This window comes from Buteo buteo, chromosome 7 (assembly GCF_964188355.1).
Source record: "Buteo buteo chromosome 7, bButBut1.hap1.1, whole genome shotgun sequence".
Lineage (NCBI taxonomy): Eukaryota > Metazoa > Chordata > Aves > Accipitriformes > Accipitridae > Buteo > Buteo buteo.
The window spans coordinates 12,699,887-12,720,285 of NC_134177.1; the positions used below are offsets into that span (position 1 = coordinate 12,699,887).

A 20,399-nucleotide genomic window follows, 5' to 3' on the forward strand; every position below is an offset into this window, starting at 1 on the left:
ATCCAGATCTGAGTGCAAAGCGTATTTCTAAGCCTCACTCTCTTTCCTAACACTACCTGAATGTGACCGTTGTGTAAAATCCAGAATAAGCACCTAGACCCAGGCTGGACCATGATAACCCATTGCATGCTGTTCTTTGCTGGGGCAAGGAGGTGCAAGCAAGAATAACTTGTAGATCATCTTGATGTTCAGGGCACTCCTGATTGCTGCTCGGGGGCTGTGCTGAGGGGCACGTGTGAGAACGTGCTGAGAATATCCAAGAGGCTGCTTGCTCCTGTAGGACTCCAGGTCATCTCTGCTGATGCACTTATCTCCTATTACATGTAATATCTGCAGGACAGGGACTGTCACTTGCTCTGACTTTGTGCTGCACCCACTACAGGAGGTTTCTGACTGCTGACAAGGGCACTGAGGCAGTCTGATAATGTGATGCATAACGATGAATAGTCTGTGGCAAATACTGCAAGGCAAGTATTTGCGTGGCAAATACTGCAAGGCTTCCAAACACTTGACTTTCCCCCATTTTCTACATTCTCTGGAACCCTTAAGGAACGGATCGGGCCTTCAGCATTATAGAAGAGGAGTCTGCCTGTGTCTCCCAGCTACAAGATAGTGTGTGGCCTCAGCATACGAGTGCTGTCTGCTAGTTAATGGCTTTTCCTCTAGCAATGTGCCAGATGCAGCACTGCAGCTGCAGCATGGGTCAGGAGGACAGCCTGGTGATAGCACATTGCCAGGGAGGCTTTTGCAAAGAGAATGCTATTACTGGGCAAGTTTCAGTGTGGACTGAGTGACAGGGCAGTAGAAGGACAGTCCTCCCAGGTAACTGTGCCAGAATGATGTTTGTGCATCTGTACAGAGAATTTCCAGGACTCGGTGGTGAGGAAGCTGTAAAAGCTGCTGCTCATGGGGCACTGACTACCAGCAGAAAGGGAGCACAGCATTGAAGGAAACCTCCTGGAACAGCATGTCCAGTCACCTGACCTCCCAGCTCAACAGGGGTATGAATTTACTTTTGGATGGCCACATAAATGGCACCCAACTGCATTGCATGTAAGCTACACTGCTCCACTCCAGCCTCAAAGCTTATGTCCTTCAGCACAAAAAAAGAGGGTGTCCCAAGGACAGAGCAGGAAGGAATCAAAGAATAGAAACTGTAGAGGCTTCAGCCATGTTCTCATTGTGAATCCTCTAGCTACCCACCCAGAAAGTAAGGCAGAAACTAGGTATGGATGTACCAGAGCTTGATTTCATGGATACTGGAGCAGCCCCTAGGCAGGTACAGCACTGGATGAATGGGGTAGGTAAGGAGGTGGCCATGACTTTGTAGTGGCATTAGAGAGAATTATATTCTGCAGCAAACAAGTCACTTTGGCCATTCAGAAAGGCTAATTACACTTTGAGATCTCTGGGGTGTATTTTTCTTGTTGGCCAGTGATCAGACTGCGTATTCCTTTTTTCTTATTTTAATTAAAAATATTGGCTTGCCATGTTCACCGGGCAGCTAGCTCATTCTGCCTGAGTATGAACGCTTAATAGCATTTTGTAATTGGCTGAATTGTCTATTAGTAAATAAGCCTTGTAATTTAGTGAGCATGCTTGAAGTGCTTACTGTTATACCCGACACAAAGCTGAGGAGTCCTACCTTCAGGAACTTACAGGCAAGAGGGGTGTTAAAGACAAATCAAAGTGGTTTTACATGAGAACAGCAGTGTGCTCCCTAGTGGAAGGGATGGGCTGGGATGAGGCATTGATGTTCTGCAGTTGTCCATAGCAAGTCTGCTTTCTTGAACTGTTTCAGTTTGACAAGTGGAAGTGGGTTTGAAAGTCTATGTCTTATTGATTTTACCTAAGAGAAAACAGAAACTTCTACAAATTGCTTTCCCTAATGTATTTCCTATTACAACCTTTGCCTTTGGTAGGCTCATTGTGCAACCAGTGGCCATTGTGCAGAAAGGTAGAGATGCTGTTTGAAAGCCCCGATCTCTTCAGGGACCTCCCAGCCGGGAACCAGGGCACTGTTGGCCTGATACTTCACTAACCATGAACGTGTTGACTGCTAGAAAATCCCATGTCAGAAGGACCCCTGTGGAGGTTGTCCAGTCAGGGTCAGCACGCCAACTGGTTCTCTGCCCTGTGCCCCAGCCAGATTTGTGTGCTCTGGGTTCAGTTGTGCCCCAAGGTATCTGTCTCACCCACCTTATTTTTTTAAAGGCTAAAAAGTTGTGCTGTTACATGGAAACATGAAGACTTTAAGCTCTGGAAACAAACCAAACCTGATAGCTGTTCCCTACAGCAACAGGGAACCTGGGAGACCCTCTACCCTTTGCCTGGGTTCCACATCTGCTGGTCTTAAGACCTACCTCCTCTCTGGCTTTGGAAAGAGCAGCAATTTGCTCTTCTTTCTATTTACCTGCACCCCTTGGAGAAGGGATCAGCCTCCTCATGCTCACTCAAGGAGCCCAGCCTGAGCTGGAGTGACGCTCCCTAGGTACGCACATGCTTTTAATGCTCCCCAGCTGAGTGCCTGTGCCTCAATACTACCTGCCTCACTCTTTGCTCTTCTGAACAACAGCAAGAGAGACATCATTAGAAACTGGGACCAGCTCCTGGGGGCTGCAGCCCTGGGGTGCTAGTGCAGAGATAACTCACGCGGTATTCATGCTGGAGTTCTTCTTTATTGGTTTGTGGTTCACGCCATCTGCCCGTTGATGTGTGTGTGGAGGAGGGCTGGCTAGTTCTGAAGTCCCAGTGCTATTTCTGCTGGTGGTTCTTCATGCTCCCAGGGACATCACTGTTGTGCAGCCCTGGAAAGGAGGGAGAAGCATGACATTGGCATCCTTTGAGGGGAGCTGGCTGGCAGGGAGCCTGATGTGGGCTGTCTTGCTCTCAAGGCTGTGTTGCTGCTGCAGGCGAATGGCAGGTTTTCCAGCTGGCAGGTTGGCATCATCTCCTTCCCCTTTAGGGTCCCTCCTGGGACCCCCATTGATCTAAGGGGAGATGCTTCCACCTCAGGGTACATCCCCAAGGGAGAAGGAGGGAGATGCTCTCTCATGTCCTGTTCTGTCCAGATGATGGCCAGGCTTTGCTTCACATAGCTCTGCAAGAAGAGGGAGAGGTTGTCCAGGAAAGACTGCAACTTTCCCTCAGACCACTTTTTCTTACATTCATATAACACCTCTAGACCCTCTCTCAAACTCTTCTTGAAGCAAATTTTTTAGAAGATGCTCTCTAAAAGATTACCTGCTTTGTCCTTTGCAACCCCGTGAGCTGCCCAGGGGACCTCCTCCCCTGCTCCTACAGCTGTTTCATTTGTCCCCAGCTTGGCAGTAGGACTGACTGTCTTTCGGAGGTAAGCTTCCACCTCGGAGCCAGCTGCATCCTCAATCAGGGTGAGGTGATTCAGGATCCTCACTCCTTTCAGCTTGCACAAGTTGTGCAGCAGAGTTTTCAGGGTCCACAGCAGAAGTTTGTTTGTGTACTGGCTCAGTTTTTCCTTTGAGAGAGCCTTCATGAGCATGTGGACATCCAGCAGGATTTCATCCAGGTTGATGGTGCTGATGGTGCCTGGGAGAAGCCGCGTGGTCCTCCACAGGCACTTGACCAGCAGGTCAGAAAACTTATCTGGACTGCCCTCAGCAGTCAGGCTGCCTTGGAGCAGCTTCAGCAAGGCACAAAAAATCCTCGTCTGGTCAGATTTTTCCAATACCCTCTTCATGAGGACATTAATGGACTGTACAAGCTTCCGATCTTCTTCTACGTCTCCGTCCAGGAAGTCTAGCATTAAGGTAAAGAAATTGTTCATTACATCCTTAAGCACTTCCACTGAGACCTCCTGAGCCAGTTTCTTCTCCTGGAAGACACAGTTACAGGCCTGGATGACACAGTTACATTGCAGAATGATTTGTTCCTTCCCCCATTTCTTATCTGCTTCCTTTTGCTGGTGGATAAACTTGAGTGATTGAAAGCTGGCTACAAGGAATTCATTAATGTGCCCAGACATGGCTTCTATTTTGTTCTTCTGTCTCAGGATCTCCTTGATTTCTTTCATTGCCTGGATGCTGGTGTCAGTATCACCACTGTTAATGCGACAAATAAGGGAATTAATGGTGAAGGTCATGTTATGACATGTGTCATCAGTGTCTGAGGAGATAGACGGGGTTTGGAATTCAGGGATTGTTTCTAGCCAAATAATATCCTTCATTCTAAAGCGATTATATTTTCTGGAGACCAGCCTGCTTGCTTGCTCACCTACACGTGGAGGCAGTGTCTGGGGAGCCACATCCACCATATTGGAATTCCCTCCTTGAGAGCAGGTGGGCTCTAGCTTTGAAGGTGCATCTCCTGCATACTGGTGGGTGACTTCAGATCTTGTGTTTGAATCATGCTGAGGTTTCTCACTGAAACACTTTGCTGAAGAAACCCTTGACCTGCCAAGTTCCTGTTTTGCAATTTGTCCCAGCATTCTCATACGTTCTTCAGGAAGATCCCTAACCATTTCGAATAGGGCTTCCCCATGAGTTTTGCAAGCTGTGACCATTACGTTTAGAGCAGCACTATGAACAGCACTGTCTTGGTCTCCAAGGAAGGCAGCTATCCTCTTCAAGACTTTGCTAGGGTTTGGGTAACATACATCCAGGCCATACGTTTCAAGGAGATAACCCATCTCCACCAGGCAGCCTTCCTGCTGCTTAGTGTTATTGGACTTGATGCCTTCCATGAGAAAGCCAAACACCTTCTTAGCTGGATACACCAGACACATCCTCTTCAGGACAGCATGCACCAATTTAATAACAGTTTGCCTTGGCTCCCCCATCTTCAGGATCAGGTATGGGAGGAAGGAAAAGGCCTCATCGTCCATCAGCTGGTACTTTTCTTGGATCAGCAAGGTTAGCAGCAGATTGAGGTAATCTAGGCTCTTGATAAGCACCCATGTGTTGGTGTCAAAGAAACGCAGGGTGAGCCATTTCAGGATCAGGTCCAGGCAGCTGATAACTCCTTCCTTCTCTGTCTCTAAGTGCCTGGCCATGATGGCCAAGGCTTTGATGTGGTGCGGGAAGCTGGAGTGGAACATTTCCACCTGGAAGCTGCTGGACACACAACTGCTCATCTGAGCTTTCAGCTGCTTGATGTACCTGTCGCTGGGAGCAGTGAAGTTCCACTGTAGCATTTTTCTGCCTTTCTCATCCCTCATTCTCTGCTCTTTCCCCTTGGGGACAACGATGAAGATGGGTCCCAGTTTGCTGACCCCATCCTTCAGGGTGGAATTCATTTGTGCATTTCCCTCGGCTGCGCCTGTGTGTTTCAGGACTGCTTCTCCTGACCGGGGCTCCTTGGGACCCTGCTTCTCCTCTCCGCTGGTTTTGGGTGCTGGCTCTTTAGCTGATGCTTGTGAAGACAAGGCTGTTGCTGCAGGTGGTGTGGTTAGAACAGAGGGGAAAGCGGTCATGGTGGTGAGTCTAGGGTGTCTGGGAAGTGACTTAGCAGAAGCAGTGGACTGGGCTGACGTACTGTCATTGACATTCTCTAGTATTGCAAGTATGTGGTCCTTTGCAGCTGCCTTCAGCGCACTGGTGGCTTCAGTCATCTTCTCAAAGCCAAGGTGCATTATGAAGAAAGGCAGGGCTGCCTGTGAGGCTGTCTGCACATCCCTGTTGCTATCCTGCAGGGAAGAGTAGAGGTGAGGCACACACCGAAGCAGGTCCGAGGGAGCTGACTTGAGGGTTGGCAGCTGTTCAGCCAGCCACTGCACCAGCTCTTGCTTCTGTAAAGGCATTTCTTCACCTAGATCTTCTGAAATGTCCTGCCCATCCAGCCACTCCAATATGTTGATCTGTGCAGCCCAGGCATTCACAGCAGCCAGGGCAGCAGCTCTCATGCTGCTTTTGCTTTCCCTAAACAGAGCAATGAGGGGAAAGCCCAAGTCCTTCATGTGCCGCTTGATGTTTGAACCCATGGCTGCGGACAGTTGCTGGAGGACCCTCAGGGCCATCTGTACCAGGGTGGGATTCGAGTTGTAGAGACAAGCCCTCAGGGCTCTTGGGAGCTCTCCTATGTTCGGCTGGATGAATCTGGCATCCTGAATGATGCCTGCAACCTCTTCCAGGCCCTCCCTCTGAATGGTCCAGTTCTTCTCCTGCAGCTTTGACACCAGCTCTGGTGTGATCCTGTCACCAATGTCTATGGCTTCAGTCCTTCTGTGATGCCCTGGGTCCTCCTGGGCCCTGCCATCTGGGCATGGCTTGGGATTGGCACGACTGGGAATTGGTGGGACCTGTCCATGCAGCTTCTCCAGCTCAGCATGTATCTGGGGAAGAAGGGGCAGCTCCTCACTCTCAATCAGTGCTCTCAGTGAGTCTCCCATGTACAGGTAAATAACCCCCAGCAAAGTGATGGCTGATCTCTGCACACCTGAGTGAACAGCAGCAAGAGCGATCTTCAGGGTATCGACCAGTTCCTTGGCCTCCATCCCTGCAAAGCCAAACTCCAGAATTGCATTTGACAGCCAGTCCAAGAACTTGGAATGGATCCTGGAGTTATTCTGTGAGAAGGCCAACAACATAGCGGTCTTTGCAGTCCAAGGCAATGAACATGCCTCTGCTATAGCTGTCAGGGCTCCTTGAGCATTGTTGCTGCATAACACATCTCCCACCATTTCCACCACACTTTCCAGGACGATTTGAGCAGATGTTCTGGAGAAGTCCCCTTTCTGGGCCAGCAAGGTGATGGTGTGAAGTTTCTTCTCCATCACCTGGAGCTTTGTTTCCTTGCATCCTTGTGACAGCAGTCTCACCAGGGCTTGGCATGGTATCTCGCTTTTCTTCAACTCACTGACAGTCTTTTGAAGGATATCCATGCTGGAAATCCTCTCTTTCCAATCACTGCTTTCCAAATGCTGTATGCAGGTTTCAGGGAGAACAGATGCCACCTTTTCCCTACACTCTTCTGCTGAGAGCTCCAGTTCAAACATGTTGTTTGAGCCCATTTTTCCTGTTTGCTGTTGGCCTCTGTCCTTCCAGGGATGGTGAGGTTTCCTTCCAAGGTCCCTAAACCAGGACCAAGAGAGTATTACTGGGTGTCCCTGCCACTAGGCCATGCCGAGGGGATGGAGATGTTAGGGCAGCAGCTTCGAGCCCCTCCTGGCAGGGTGCATGGAGCCCATGGAACAGCCCCAGAGAGCACCAGCCATTGTGAGGTTGGTGCGATCCCAGCTGTGCTGGGGGGACAGCCCACGAGGAGCCACAATGGTGTGCTGGTGTCCCATTGCCACAAGCAGCTACAGCTCTTCCCACAGGGGCATCTGAGACTCCAAGGTCCAGGACCACTTCTTGCAGCTGGGAGGAGAAGACATCAGCACAGGTAACATCACCTCCAGCCCCCATTGCCTCCACGGGCTGTTTATTCAAGCCATGGAAGATGCAGTCTCCTGCAGCCTGGAGCTCTTCTGTCTGGGAAATGGTGACTGCCACACAGTGTGACAAAGTTCCATCACCACAGGCCATCTGGTCCTGTGAGCCTTTAACTGGACACAGCCCTTCCTCCCTCTGCCCCTGCTGTTGCTGCTTAGACTGTGAAGTTTCAGAAGAGCTGAGGGAATAAGAAGTTGTTTTGGATGCTGAACAACAAAAAATGCGAGGGGAAGGAGATTTGCATGGAAGTGATTTCTTACAGGTTGCCATTAGAACAAACCCCACTGCATTTAACCCTAGATAGAACAGCTCACTTACTTACTTTCATGTTATTTAACTTTATTCTAACCTATTAAAAATTGGCAACTCTGACATGAGAAATGCCGTTTAGAAATGAAAAGCAGGCACTTAGTTTGGGGGGAAGATTCTTTGTCAGTGCAACAGCGTTGCCTGCATCCTCACACAACTCTGGCCCCCGAAAGTGTTGCTCCATGGAAAGCCCCTCTTTGCAGGACCCTTGTCTTCAGCCCATCTCCCTGTGGTGAGGTCGAAGCCAGAGCTCGGACAGCCCCTGGCACGGAGGACACCCATCCTAAGCTTCTGCTCTTACAGATACGGACCATAAATAGGACAATCTGTGCTCTTTGGCTCTCTCTGCTGGCTGCAGTGCACCCCATTCCTGGGCTTGTGCTCAGCAATGCACCCTTTGGGGAAGAGGCTGGTGTGGGGAGCAGAAACGCAGGGAAAGAAATATGGTCTTTGAGCCTCTGGGAAGAATCACAAACCCTGACAAGCACAAGAAGTAAAATAGGGAAGAAAAGAGGTGGCAGCAAAGATTTACTTGCAAATGTGACAGCCAATTTCCAGGGGGATCCTTTTTCTTCGTTAAACCTCAGTCCTGAGCAAAAGGAGAGATTTTCCTTGAAGGCAGAACACAGAGCTGTGTAAGGGAGCAAACGCTCTACCTCGGGGCACAGCAGCACCGGGCTTATTGCCGGGCCGGGAGGGATTCACTGACTTCTGCTCTGCACCCAGGAGAATCTCCTAACAAGGGTTGAGGGACGAGCAAGGGATGACCCAGGAGCATGTCTCGGCTAACGTCCCGGGAATGCTTGCCAGGGCTGGAAGCCAGAAGCGCTTCCTCCGTCCGTACCACGGAGCACGGCAGGCTGCCGGCTGCAAGAGCCAGCTGCATGGGAAGGGGAGGCAGGCAACGGAGAGCATCGGGAGGGATGCTCTGGCATTGTGTGCGGGACCAAGTCCCTCTCTCTCTGGTCCAGCAGCCAACCAGGTGATGAACAAAGTCTGGATTGGAGTGCATTGGTCTATGCTTTTTCAGAGAATGTCTCCTTAGGAAACACCAGCAACCTTCATTAAATTAATTTTGTTAATTGAACGACCGGGTGGGTTTCTTTGTCAGATAATGTTGGAAATACTAGTTCATGGCACAAACTGGCATTTGTACTATACATATGAGAAAAACTGAACTTGGTCATTTTTTTGTGACCTTGTTAATTTTTCATGTGTTCTACAAGTTGTTTATGGGGTAAGTCTCCTAAGACCGGGATCCAAAAAGCCTTCTGAGTTACTCACAGCATCTGGCCAAACCCCTATTCTCAGAAGTGCAATTAGGTGTTGACAAAAAGTAACATATAATTCCCTAATAAAACAAAGAAAAAGGAGAAGAAAATGCTCAGTCTAAGTGAGTTTTATTGCATTATTCTGGTGAGAAGCTGTCAAAGAGTCAGAAGGTGTTCAGAGAGCAGATAGTACAGCCTGTTCCTTTATCATAATAACTTTTATTGCCTAGGTATAGCTTTTCTCACCCTGGTCAGTAAACATCCTGCTGCTTTGCTTTCAGAGAATCAGGACTCAGTTGCAGCAGCAAGTGCTTCTTTCCAAATGCCTGGTGCTGACCCATATGGGGGCTGGGGGTTGCTCCAGTGCTCCCTGGAGGTGCTGGGATTGGGCAGGGTGAAAGGGAAGAAGATTCTGGTGGTGAGAGCAGCGGTCTGGGAATCCGAGATGCTCCCAGTGGCTGTGGATCAGAGTGATGGTGTAATGCTTGCTAGGAGCCACAGAGGCAAAGTAAATGCAAAGGCAGTGCAGAGCATCTTACAGGCTGTTCTGGGTGAAGGGTAGTTGTGCCCATGGGTCCAGGCTCTTGGTCTTTTCTGCAGAGCCAAAAGGAGTAAACTGGTGTCAGAGTGGACCCAGGCTATGAAATCTGGATGCCACAAGTATTCCCTCTGCACCACAGCTAGGATCGCTTCAAACTACCTGTCGCCAACAAGCCTTCTGGGCCAAGGAAGATTTGCCTTTTTTACCAATTTGGGCTGCACATAAAAAAAATCCTGGCCTGCTTGCTAGAGCGAATGACCCCTCCCGGCATCATTAGTGGGAGAGTTTGCTGCTGGGGACGGCTGAGAAGCTCATCACTGACTTCCCATCAGGGGTTGTGTGTTTCCAGGCCTTACACAATCTTTTCAGGTTTTCATTAAAAGCAACTCTTCAGACAGCAGTTTCAAGCCCTTTTATGTGGTTCCTCATGGACATTTCCCTGCACTGCCTCAGATGAATCACCAGGTTGAAGGTAGGTACCTGCTGGAATGGGGATTGCTCTGGGTCTGCCCGTGACACTGAGTGCAAGAGGGGAGATGAATCAGCCGTGTGTGGATCATCACAGCCCATAACCTCCCTCAGGCCCGTGCTGAGGCTGCTCCTCCATGGACCCTTGGCTCTGAGCTGCAAAGAACATCACTTGAAAACCTATCTCAAAAACTGCTCCCTCCTTCAGCAGGTCTGGCCCATGGAAGCTGACCGTACCGATGTGCTCATCCCAGATTCAGCTTTGCCCAGCAAGAGTCTTCTTAGCCTAGGACACTGTTTCATGGCTGTGTGGCCAGGGCTTAAATATAGCCATTTAATCTCTTTACCCCATAATTCCCACCTGTCAAAGAGAAGCAATAAATCTTTCTTTGTCTTTCTAGTCTTTTTAGCTTAGCAGGGCAAGACCGTCTCTTGCATTGTACGGCTCCAGCACCTGGGATTGCTGGCGCTGCCGCAGTGCAATTACATGTGGTGATACGGTATTTAACGCCCTGGGAGCCGTCTCCCCAAACTCCAGGAGCTCTTGAGTTGACAGAAGGAGCAGGTTTGTCTTTCTGCCTCTAAACTGAGGACATTCGCACATGCCTCCACCAGTATATCTTCATTAAGCTTTGCAGAATCTGCCGTGACGTGACGCCAGCTGTATTGCTGAAACAGGCTGGTGTAGCGTGTGAATCACTCTGTCTTTAATTCCTGCTTGTGCTTGAGGATCATCCACATCTCTCTTTGTGATGAGTTTCACTCCAGCAATTGGCAGGATTAAACTCCTTTCAGAAGCACTGGCTGAGCATAAGTGAACAAGAGGAAAAACCTCAGGCGAGTAGTGGTCTATTTATATCCCATGAAAGATGGACTCAGTGCATAAGAATATTCAAGCCCCTGGCACCTCCACCCCCTTTCTGTTCCTGTAGCTGCTGTCTTGAGGCTGTCTCAGCATTTAAGAATTAGCTGCTTTTTGAAGACTAAGTGGAACCTCAGTCAAGACAAGAGGGAGCAGCCAGGGATGGGGAGGTCTCTGCTTTACTGAATCCCCTAAAATCTGCTCCCTTGATGATGCACAGCAGCAAAGGAATCAGACGTGAGCTAGGACCATTGCTCTCTCCTCAGAGAGCCTGTCTCCACACTTTCAAACAGGGTCCTATTCTCACCCTGTCTGCTTTTAGGGCTGAGAAACGATCTACATTACCTGCGCTTCTCAAATGTCTTCTTGAAGGCTTCCCCCCCCGACAGTGCCAGCCCTCCCCCTCTCCCAAGGGTGAGTTAATCCTGCACCCTCCACAGCTGCACCAGCCACAGAAATCCAGGGGCTGAAAAAAGGGTGCCCTGTGTGCCAGGGCTCTCCCCCTGTCCCCCCAAAAGAGCAGGGAGGATCACCGGTCCCTGCCCAGTCTGCAACACACCCAGCTCCGGTGAAGAGGGCAAAACCCTTAACCCCACCGCACCGCATGTGGGGCAGTGGAGGCTGAGGACCGTTCATTTCCCCAGGTCACACCACAAAACCTGTCCCTTTTACAAGGCAGGAGGAGAGGATGCTCCCAGGAGCTGGGGAGGTGCAGGATCATGTCACAGCAAGGCTTCTCCAGCAGGTGCAGGATCCAGCTTGGTGGGCAGCAGCCAGGCAGGGAGCAGGCAGCCCCTAACCCCGCTTGGAGCACAGGCAGCAGTCACGGCTGCCCTGCTGCAGGCAGGGAGGGCAGCATCCAGTCCTGCCTCTGGGCTCGGAGAGTCCGATACCAGCAGCTCCCCACCCCGGGACGTCCCCCCCGCTGCCCTCGCCTGTTGCCAGTCGGCTGTGGAGCAGCCCAGCCGAGCCCTGTGGTGAGTGAGCGTGGCAGAGCTGGGATTTCATATTGGCACTGCTATAGTTCCCAATGACAAGGGATTCACCCGCCCCCAACCCGAACCTAACAACAAACCCCTGCCCACAGGGAGAGGAGGTGCAGACCAAGGATAAAGGCAACGGCCCACAAGCCATCAAGAACGATGCCCCACAGAGAGCTACGCTCAGCACAGACCAGAGGCAGCTTAACAAGCCCTCGGCTGGGGAATCCACCTCCGCCAGGGTCATGCTCAGCCCTCCGCCCATGAACATCTCTAAGATCCCCTGGTTTTCACCTTTCTTTCACATCTGATGGCTACAAAATGTTTGTTACCTTTAATCCTATATGATGAATTTCTCATCAATCTGATAGCTGTCTCCTGTGCAGGATGCATGCTCTATGGCTTCAACTCACCCACGATTGCATGTCACAAACCAGCACGGCCAGAAAGGGAAGAGACTCTGCAAAAGCACGAAGAATTTCTCTTCCATTGAGAGGAGCATGTCTTTTTCCCAATGCTATCTCCGACTCTAGTGAACCTTCTAATATTGCCTTTAATGATGGTATGTAGTGGGTAGAAAAACTGCTGTAACCAGCTTATTAGATGGAGAGGGGCTGATGGCACGGGGTTAACATCCCAGCTTTACACGGATGCGAAACCTTCCCCTGCACAGCAGAACAAAGGAAAACTTTCTGAAGGAATGCCAGAAGCAGTGTTTGTCAGTGATGTTGCAAGGAGTAAAATATGCCAGGTAAGAAATCCTTTTAGCGTTTGTGGCTGAGAAAGGAATGAGGTATGTGTGGGGTAAACTTGTACTGTGAACCACTTTGATGATCCCCATCGCTTGGAATACATGACTGTGATTTACAGTGATGCCTCTGGTGATGGGTGTAAACCCTCTAGACCGACTGAAGTACCAGCGCTGTGGATTTGACTCAGCCACAATTACATGGATTTGATATCTAAAAAATCACTGTGTCTCTAGGTCCCTTAGAAAGACCACAGCAAAAAAAACCCACTTAAAGAGATACTGTGTGTATGTGCTTATGTGTGAGTGTGGATGCTGTTTGCTGCTGCTGCCCTGAGATGGGCGGCATTTCGAAGTCAAGCAACCTGAGACGTGACTTAGGTTTTCTCATTGACCACCAAGTCTCAGCATCACCGTTTGAAACATAAATTTTATTGCAACGAAGAATTAAAAATAGTACATCTGAAAGAGTTGCAGAGTGCATGTCATTAAAGAACTAGTCAGAAATCACAACTCAAGCAAATTGTGTACAATTGGAACAGAAAGTTTTATTAAAACAACTGGAAATCAAACTCAAATTTTCCTTGTTTGTTTAATTTCACCATAACCGTGGATTGTGTATTTACAGTCTTCGCCTCTTGTGGTGAAGGTTCTGCTCAGGGCAGGGGGCTAGGAAGAAGGCAGGGATGGATGGGGAGGAGAGGTGGGTTTCAAAAGCTAACAGGATGTGAAAGTTTTCCAGAAGAAGTTCTTGCAGCCTGCTTTGCGTTCCCGGGGTGCCAGAGCGGGGTTTGAGTTAGCCGAGCGCTCCAGCTCCAGTCTCACTTCATCCTGCTCAGCCCCTCGGGACAAGTCCTCAGACTCCAGGGCTTCATTTTCTGTCTGGCTTGGCTCTGAGAGCAGTTCTGCCAAAAAGTACTTGGCCAGTTCCTTGGGGGAGAAGAGAGAGAAAGAGAGCGAGAGACCACGATTACTCCGTGGCTTTTGGGGGCTCACCACTCTGTCCCTCTACGACACCTTTGTGCTTAGATTAGAGACCGCAGGACTCTGGAAAAGGGGAGCCCCACCTTCCCAAAGAGCCCAGCCCGACAGCTGCTACGCAGCAGCTGCACCTACAAAATAAAGCGGAGCAGAAGAGCGCTGACATCTACCTGGTGTGGGGAAGAGACCACTGTCCTGGCTGTGGCAGGGAATGAACCCATCTGAACACCACATCACCATCCCTTCCCTTCCCACTGCTCCAGCACACTGTGCCGGACTCAGCGAGGATGCTAAAGTGATACGGGAAAGTTCTTTGGGGGATCTTGCAGGGGAGGCTGAGTCAGGTCACCCTCTCACTGGGGGTTATTTTTCCTCTTGTCCCTCCAAGCTCCAGCTGCCACCTTGCATGGATAAGGACATCCTCCTGCTGCACCGGGGCAGCTGCCTTGGTTCAGTGCCCCGGAGAAGCCCTGGAGAGTTTCACTAGGGGTTCTGCCCCGGCAGAGGCTGCTCCTCGTCCCCCACCAGCACCCAGCTGGGCTGGGGGGGTGTCTCCCCATCCCACCCCCAGATGCCCAGCCTGTCGCTGGCTCGGCCCCGGCAGGGATCCAGGGGATCTGTCAGAAAACTGGGGTCTGCAGCAAGCAACTGGGGGCCTGAGACGGGGACATTGGGGAGGTCTGGTGAGGAACTGGACGTCTGCACTGAGGGTACCGGGGTGTCCGGCGGGGAACCGGAGGGGTCTGCGGCAGGACGGCTGGGGGTACGCAACGGGAGCGCCGGGGGCTCTTGCTGGGGAAACGGAGGGTCTGCAACGGGGAACCGGGGGGGGATCTCCGGAGGAGAAGCGGGGTTCCGCAGCGGAGAAGCGGGGGTCGGCAGCAGGGCCGTCGGGTGCCCAGCGGGGTGCCCGAGGAGCGCCGGGGGGGGGGCGGCCGCCCCGTCGCGGGGCTCTCACCTGCTTCCCGGCGGCGGCAGCCAGGGACTTCTGCAGGAACTGCCGGAGCCGCGGGTCCGAGGGGGCGGCCGAGACGGTGCCGAGGGCCAGGGCGATGGAGAGCAGGGCCAGGGCGCACTGGAGGCGGCAGGACAGCATCTCGCCGGCGGGTCGGGCGCGGGGAGGAGGCGGAGGAGGCGGCGGCGGGTCGGCGCTGACGGCTCCGCTGCGGCTCGGCTCCGGCGTTGGGGATCTCCTCGCCGCCCGCCGCCTTTATAAACCCTTCTCCTGACGTCAAGGCGGGGGCGCCCCCCTCGCCCCACGCCGACGGGGGTGGGTCCCTGCCCGGGACCGGGCTTTGGGGGGGGGGATCGGGACCGGGGATGCTCCGCTCAAGCGTCCGCGGTACCCCCGGCGCACCCCCCCCCCCCCGCCGCCTCTGGGCAGCCCCCGGCCGCCCCCGACCCCCGGCGCGTTTTCTCCCCGAATCACCGCCCCCTCCGCAGCCCCCCATCCTGCTCATCCGCTCCCTCCTCCCGGCGCGGCGGTGGGGGGGGGGTCCCGGCTGTGCACAGCCCACGCCGAGGGTCTGAGCCCCGTGCCGGAGGGCTAAGCCCCCCCCCAGCAGTCCCGCTGCCAAAGCCCCTCGTCCTAGCGTGGCTGCCCGCCCCGTCGGGTAAGAAACGGCTGCAGAGTCCGGGGAGCTGGAAAGGGTCCCTTTAGGGGTGGATTTACCCCCGGTTCCAGCAGGGAGTGGGGGATGTTGAGCTACCCCCCGGGGGTCCTTTCTGCCTCCCCGGCCCCTGGGGGGCTCTCCGGCCCCAGTCCTTGCCCAGACATCCCCTCCCCGGCCCCGGCCAGCTCCACCGGCCGTCGGGGCAGCTTCGCTGGCAGCCGGCAGCTTCCCGGGAGAGTGCCCCGGCTGCGCGATAGCTCTCTAGCTCGGGGAAGCAGCGACAAATCGGAACCTTGGTCGGGGCATGCAGGTCCCTGGCTGAGCCTGCAGGGACCCCTGTCTCCATCCCAGGGCCATTGGACCTGCTGGCTCCATGGCAGATGTGCTTGTCCCGCTGGGATGGTCAGTCTCCCCCACTCCTGTCTCCCCCACGCCTGTCCCCGTGAGCTGGCTGATGCCCACGCTGGGCAAAGCTGCTGCAAGCCCCTGTCACCCCGAAGGATGGGCCTCTTCAACTATCTCCCAGCTGGCAGGAGCAGAGCACGATGTGCAAGGAAGAGGCTCTGCTACCACCCAGAAAAGGGGTACAAGGGGCTCCCCTGTCTCAATTTCCAGCGGAGGAAAGTCAAAGGCTTGTGGGGACAAGGACCCAAGCACTGCACAAAGGTCTCCAGAAACCTCTAAAAGGATGTTTTGTTTCATGTCAAATTAATGTCCCTTTCCCCCTTCAACCCTGGTGCTGCTGGCTGGGTTTGCTGAGGCTGACCTGGGAGCATGAAGCATGAACCGAGGTGTTCCTGCTCTGCTTTACAGTCCAGCAAGACGAATTGGTGTTGATTGCTGGTTCCAGACCAGGCAGACCACTGGGCTGAACTGGGACTGCCTTCCTTTCCTTTGTACAGGCATCTGCAGCCACTCATAGCCTTCATCTTCTGTGTCCTTCCCAAATCATGGTGCAAAATGAATGACACCCATCAGAGAAGAAGCTTTCACTTGTAGGCCAGGAGACCCTGTGAGTTGGGTTGACTTGTGCTGCTTTTACAGCCAGCTTTTACCCAGCTGCCTGACCTGAACAAGGCCAAGCCTTGCACTCCTGGGATCCCATCTGTCTTCTAGCACTGGTGTTGCTTTGGGGGAACTGGTAGAGAGGAGTCTGCCCCTGCTCTGGTACAAACACATTCCCTTGTTTCAGGCACAGGACACAGCCTCCTGCCAAGGCCAGCAGGAGTGATTTGGATCCAAAAAGAGCAGATTGGCTCCAAGGGCCATGACTCCTAGAGCTTCTCTCTCCACCATGTCCCTGTGCTAGCAGCTGGACCAGCATCTCTCTCCTGCAGTCAAAGAAGCGGAGCCAGTCCTGGGCATAGCAAATGGCCAAGGCAGCAGATGCCAGGGCAGCAAACCTATCCTGGCCCTCTTGCCTGCATTCAAGAGAGATTTCCTAGGGATGGTTTCTCCCAGCAACAGTAATTTCCCCACTTCTCCCAGCCGTACCAGTGGCAGCAAGCTGGGCTCTCCCAGTTTCCTTGCACTGGGAATAGAATTCTTTTGTAGCCCCCAGGCTCTCATCCTTGGCACAGCACAACCCAGCTGTGGGACGCTGCAGTGCCAGCCCGGACCATCTTTGCAAAGGGCCCCAACTCCCCAGCAGCTCATCCCAGCTCCCACAGCCCAGGGCAGAGCAGCCTGCTTGGGTACTGTATTGGGGAGGAGAAGAGATGGAAATGGGAGGCAGCACTGGGTTATTCCAGACTCCCCTGTGGCTATTGGAAGCCATTACCTAATGTCCCCTGCCACTTCACACAGTAGGTAACTGTCCAGCCTGTCACCCTTTTCCCATTCAGCTTGTCACCCCAAAGGGGAGGGGACACTGGGAACCCCCATCACTCCTGAGCGGGGAGGAATGGCTACCAGCTCCTTGAGCTGCCACAGCTATGGATTTGCACTGCCATGCTGCAGGGATCAGTTCAGTGTCTGTATTTCCCAGGGTATAGCAATGGGCTAGAGTGCAGACTTGGACTGCTGCATGGGATGGAAAACTGTGCTACATTTCAACACCATTAGGACCCATCTGTACACCAACATGGAGATGGGAGCTGCAGGAGTTGGCACAGTGCAGGAACAACCCCCTTGATGAGTTCCCCATCTTTCTTGTTTCCTGCCAACTTTGTGTGGGGCCAGCAAGACTCAGACACATTTAAGGGGATTTTGCAGAGGTGCAGAGCTCAGTCTGAGATGGATGGGTTCTGGGTGGGCCAGCAGGGCTGGTTTTAGGAAGCTGGTATGTTCCTGTTGGCATAAAAGTGGGGAAGATATCAGACTTGAGTCCTGAAAGGATTTTAAGAGGCCAGACTGCTCATCACCCCGCTCTTTCCCAGCTACCTGCAGCACCTCTGTGTGCATGAGTCCAACCCTACTAAAGACTTTCAGCCCAGAGCTGTTCCTTGTTAGGCCCTGTCTTCACCCACCCTTTGTTTTTCATTTTAACATCTATCCACCCCAACCGTCCCTGGCTATCTGCCAGTGCAGGGCATCCTGCTGCAGAGCAATAGTGCCCAACAGGGCTTTGGGCTAGGAGCAATGTTGCTGCAGTTGGAGATGTGCTCCCTACAGTCAAGTTGCAGGCAAGCACAGACCCTCAGTCACATTGGGGATCCCGGGTTTTGATGGTCACTCTGGCTACTGTGGCTCTTCCAGCCACAGGGGGACAAGGTTTGGAAGACCAGGTTGGTTCTGACTCCACCTCTCTGTGCAGCACTGGAGCTGAGTGGCTGTCCCCCTGCTGCCCATCCCTGCTTGGGCGAGGCTGGAGGAATTGGCACCGGTGTCCTCTAGCAAAAGGAAAAATATTACTGCAGGGAAATGTCTTGGATTTGTCTCACTGAATTTCAGGCGCTTACCTGAGGAAAGCAAGGGTGTGCTCATTTTCCGCTCTCTGGTTCTGTGCACCATCAGGAGATCACGTGGCTCTTGAGCCAGAGCAGCCTCAGGAAGGCTCTGACATCCACCTTGGCTGGTTTTCCCCTCTTGGGATTCAGGTGAGGTTGTGAGGCTGGTGGAGGCAGGACCAGGCCAGGGCTTTAGTGGAAATGTTCCCCTAGAAACATCTCAGCCTGTTTAAAGGAGAGAAACTGAGTTCCCATCAGGTCTGAGCCTTGTTGATGGATAAAATGTTGAATGGATGAAAGCTCTTTGTGATCTCGGGTGGTATTTGGGAGAATCACTCTGATGTTCTCCATCTGAAAAGTTTTGACATTTCATTCCAAGGAAAACCTAAAGGAAAAATACCATTTAAATGAAGAGGAAAACATGTGCCTTGGTTCAGAAAACCATCTTGTGCTGACCTGAAGGAACCAGCAATGAGGGAGTGGAGAAAGGGAGTCGATCTGCTCCATACGTCTTTGGACTGTCTCCTACTGAGGGCTCCTGGGGAAGGGATAAGGGCAGACCTCCAGGCATCCTTATGACTCTGGCACAGGCATGGAGCAGAGAATAAGTTGCAGATTGATTTCCCAGTTCCCCCTCCCCCTGCTCCTCTATGGGATCAGTGTGCTCTGAATTTTTTTACGCTCATTCCCAGCCAGATAAATCCATCATCCGCTCGGCTGCGGTGAAGGCGATTCTGTTCCTTTCTTTCTGCCGCAGCGCTGCAGGGCATGTGGCTTTGCAGACGATTGAATTGCATTGAATTCCTGTGACTGCTTCCTTACCCCCACGTTTCCAGCTTGGTCCACAGATCCAGAGCAGTCCAGCCATGCCTGGGACTGTGTGCACAGGCTGCACGTTCAGCACTGTACCAGCAAAGCGTGCCCTCTGCTGTCACCAAGGCCACAAGCCTGGCTCTCATCTCATCTCGCCTCCCTGGCTATCACCTACAAAATTCTCTCCAGACTCTCAGCTCTGCTTTCATGGGCAGGACAGTTTTGCCATGTATCACTACCTTACAAGGAAAACCCCTTTTTCTTATATTCTAGCACTCAAACCGGTCGGGCTGAGCTGTGTTCTGCGAGCCAAGGCCATGAAATTCCTCATCTTGGCTCCGGACATGCAGCTGGGGCAGTAGGGAAGCTGCCACAGCCTCACAGCTCTTCCAGCTTGCTCAAAACCTAACAGAGCAGGTTCATGCTTGTGGAGGGATGCTGCTGCCCCAGGAGATACAGATGAGTGGAAGAAGAGCAGTCGGTCATGCCTGAGTGATAACGAAACACAAGAGCTCAGTAAGTGGTGGTGTCAGGATTGTACATGGACTTGCAATAGCCCTGAGAGGTTTCTGAATAAAATGCTGTTTCTATAGTAAAACTTGGGCACAAATCCAAAAGAATTGGACTCTCCATTAATTACAGGCCTCTGGGATTTCTGTTCCAGGTAGCAAAGTGGGAGGCGAGCCAGGCTGTGGAGGTTCACAGACAAGGGATCCTGCTACCTAATTTTTGCAACGTCTCTGTCTAAGAGCCCCATCTGTGTTCAGGATTTCTGCTGCTGCTACCTGAGATTCATTCCCAGTCTCAGCCTCCTAGGATGCTGCCATGGCACAGGTAGGGCTGAAAGCAGCCCCCTTCAAGTCAGACAAGGGAAAGATCAGCACAAACGTGTGCAGGAGCAAAGGTGAACAGAATGAGCTAAGAGCAGTACTGCAGTGACTACTAGGAGCTACGAGTGGGGCTGTGTTAGGGACCATACGAACAGATGCTGACCCGTGCTGTAAGGATAACTAGCGTAAGGCAAGAGGTGATGGATACAGATGGGTGAGCACATGAAATAGTACGGGTGTCTGCTCGCTCTCCCTATATAACTCTCCTCTATGAACACCAGCTCCGCAGCAAGAGCTCGGGCCTCCCTTCCCTCCAGCTGTGACACTGGCCCCCTCTCGGAGAGGCCAAGCCAGGAGGCTCCAGGTGGCCCTGGCCCCTTGGGTCCAACCCCACGAAGAGGCAGCGTGCATCCCAGTGACACAGGGTCCTGCCCGGGGGATCCCAACGCCTCTCAGCCTGCTCCCGGCCACCTCGGGCTGCAGAAGGCCATTCCCCACAGCAGACCCACACCGGGGGGGGGGACGCACACGACGGGCTGGCCCTGGGGACAAGCTGCAGGCAAGCACCTGCCTCCTGCCTGCAAACTTTTCCCCGGGTTGTAAGATTTTCCCCGACAGCAGCAGATATCCCAGGCCGGGCTACAATACTCTGATTTTTTTTTTTTAATTTTATTTTTTAAATTTTT

At 52.6% G+C, this 20,399-nt stretch overlaps 2 protein-coding genes across 2 annotated transcripts; both read right to left on the reverse strand.

Annotated features, from left to right (window-relative positions):
- Positions 1–2,754: 2,754 nt before the first annotated feature.
- On the reverse strand, positions 2,755–6,970 carry LOC142033270 (cytoskeleton-associated protein 5-like). Its single transcript, XM_075033151.1, has 2 exons — positions 3,244–6,970; positions 2,755–2,807 (listed from the first exon to the last, which is right to left on the reverse strand). Exons 1-2 carry the CDS (start codon positions 6,968–6,970, stop codon positions 2,755–2,757), a joined length of 3,780 nt encoding a protein of 1,259 aa, XP_074889252.1.
- Positions 6,971–13,227: 6,257 nt separating this feature from the next.
- On the reverse strand, positions 13,228–14,665 carry SST (somatostatin). Its single transcript, XM_075033238.1, has 2 exons — positions 14,528–14,665; positions 13,228–13,518 (listed from the first exon to the last, which is right to left on the reverse strand). Exons 1-2 carry the CDS (start codon positions 14,663–14,665, stop codon positions 13,306–13,308), a joined length of 351 nt encoding a protein of 116 aa, XP_074889339.1. The 3' UTR covers positions 13,228–13,305.
- Positions 14,666–20,399: the final 5,734 nt, after the last annotated feature.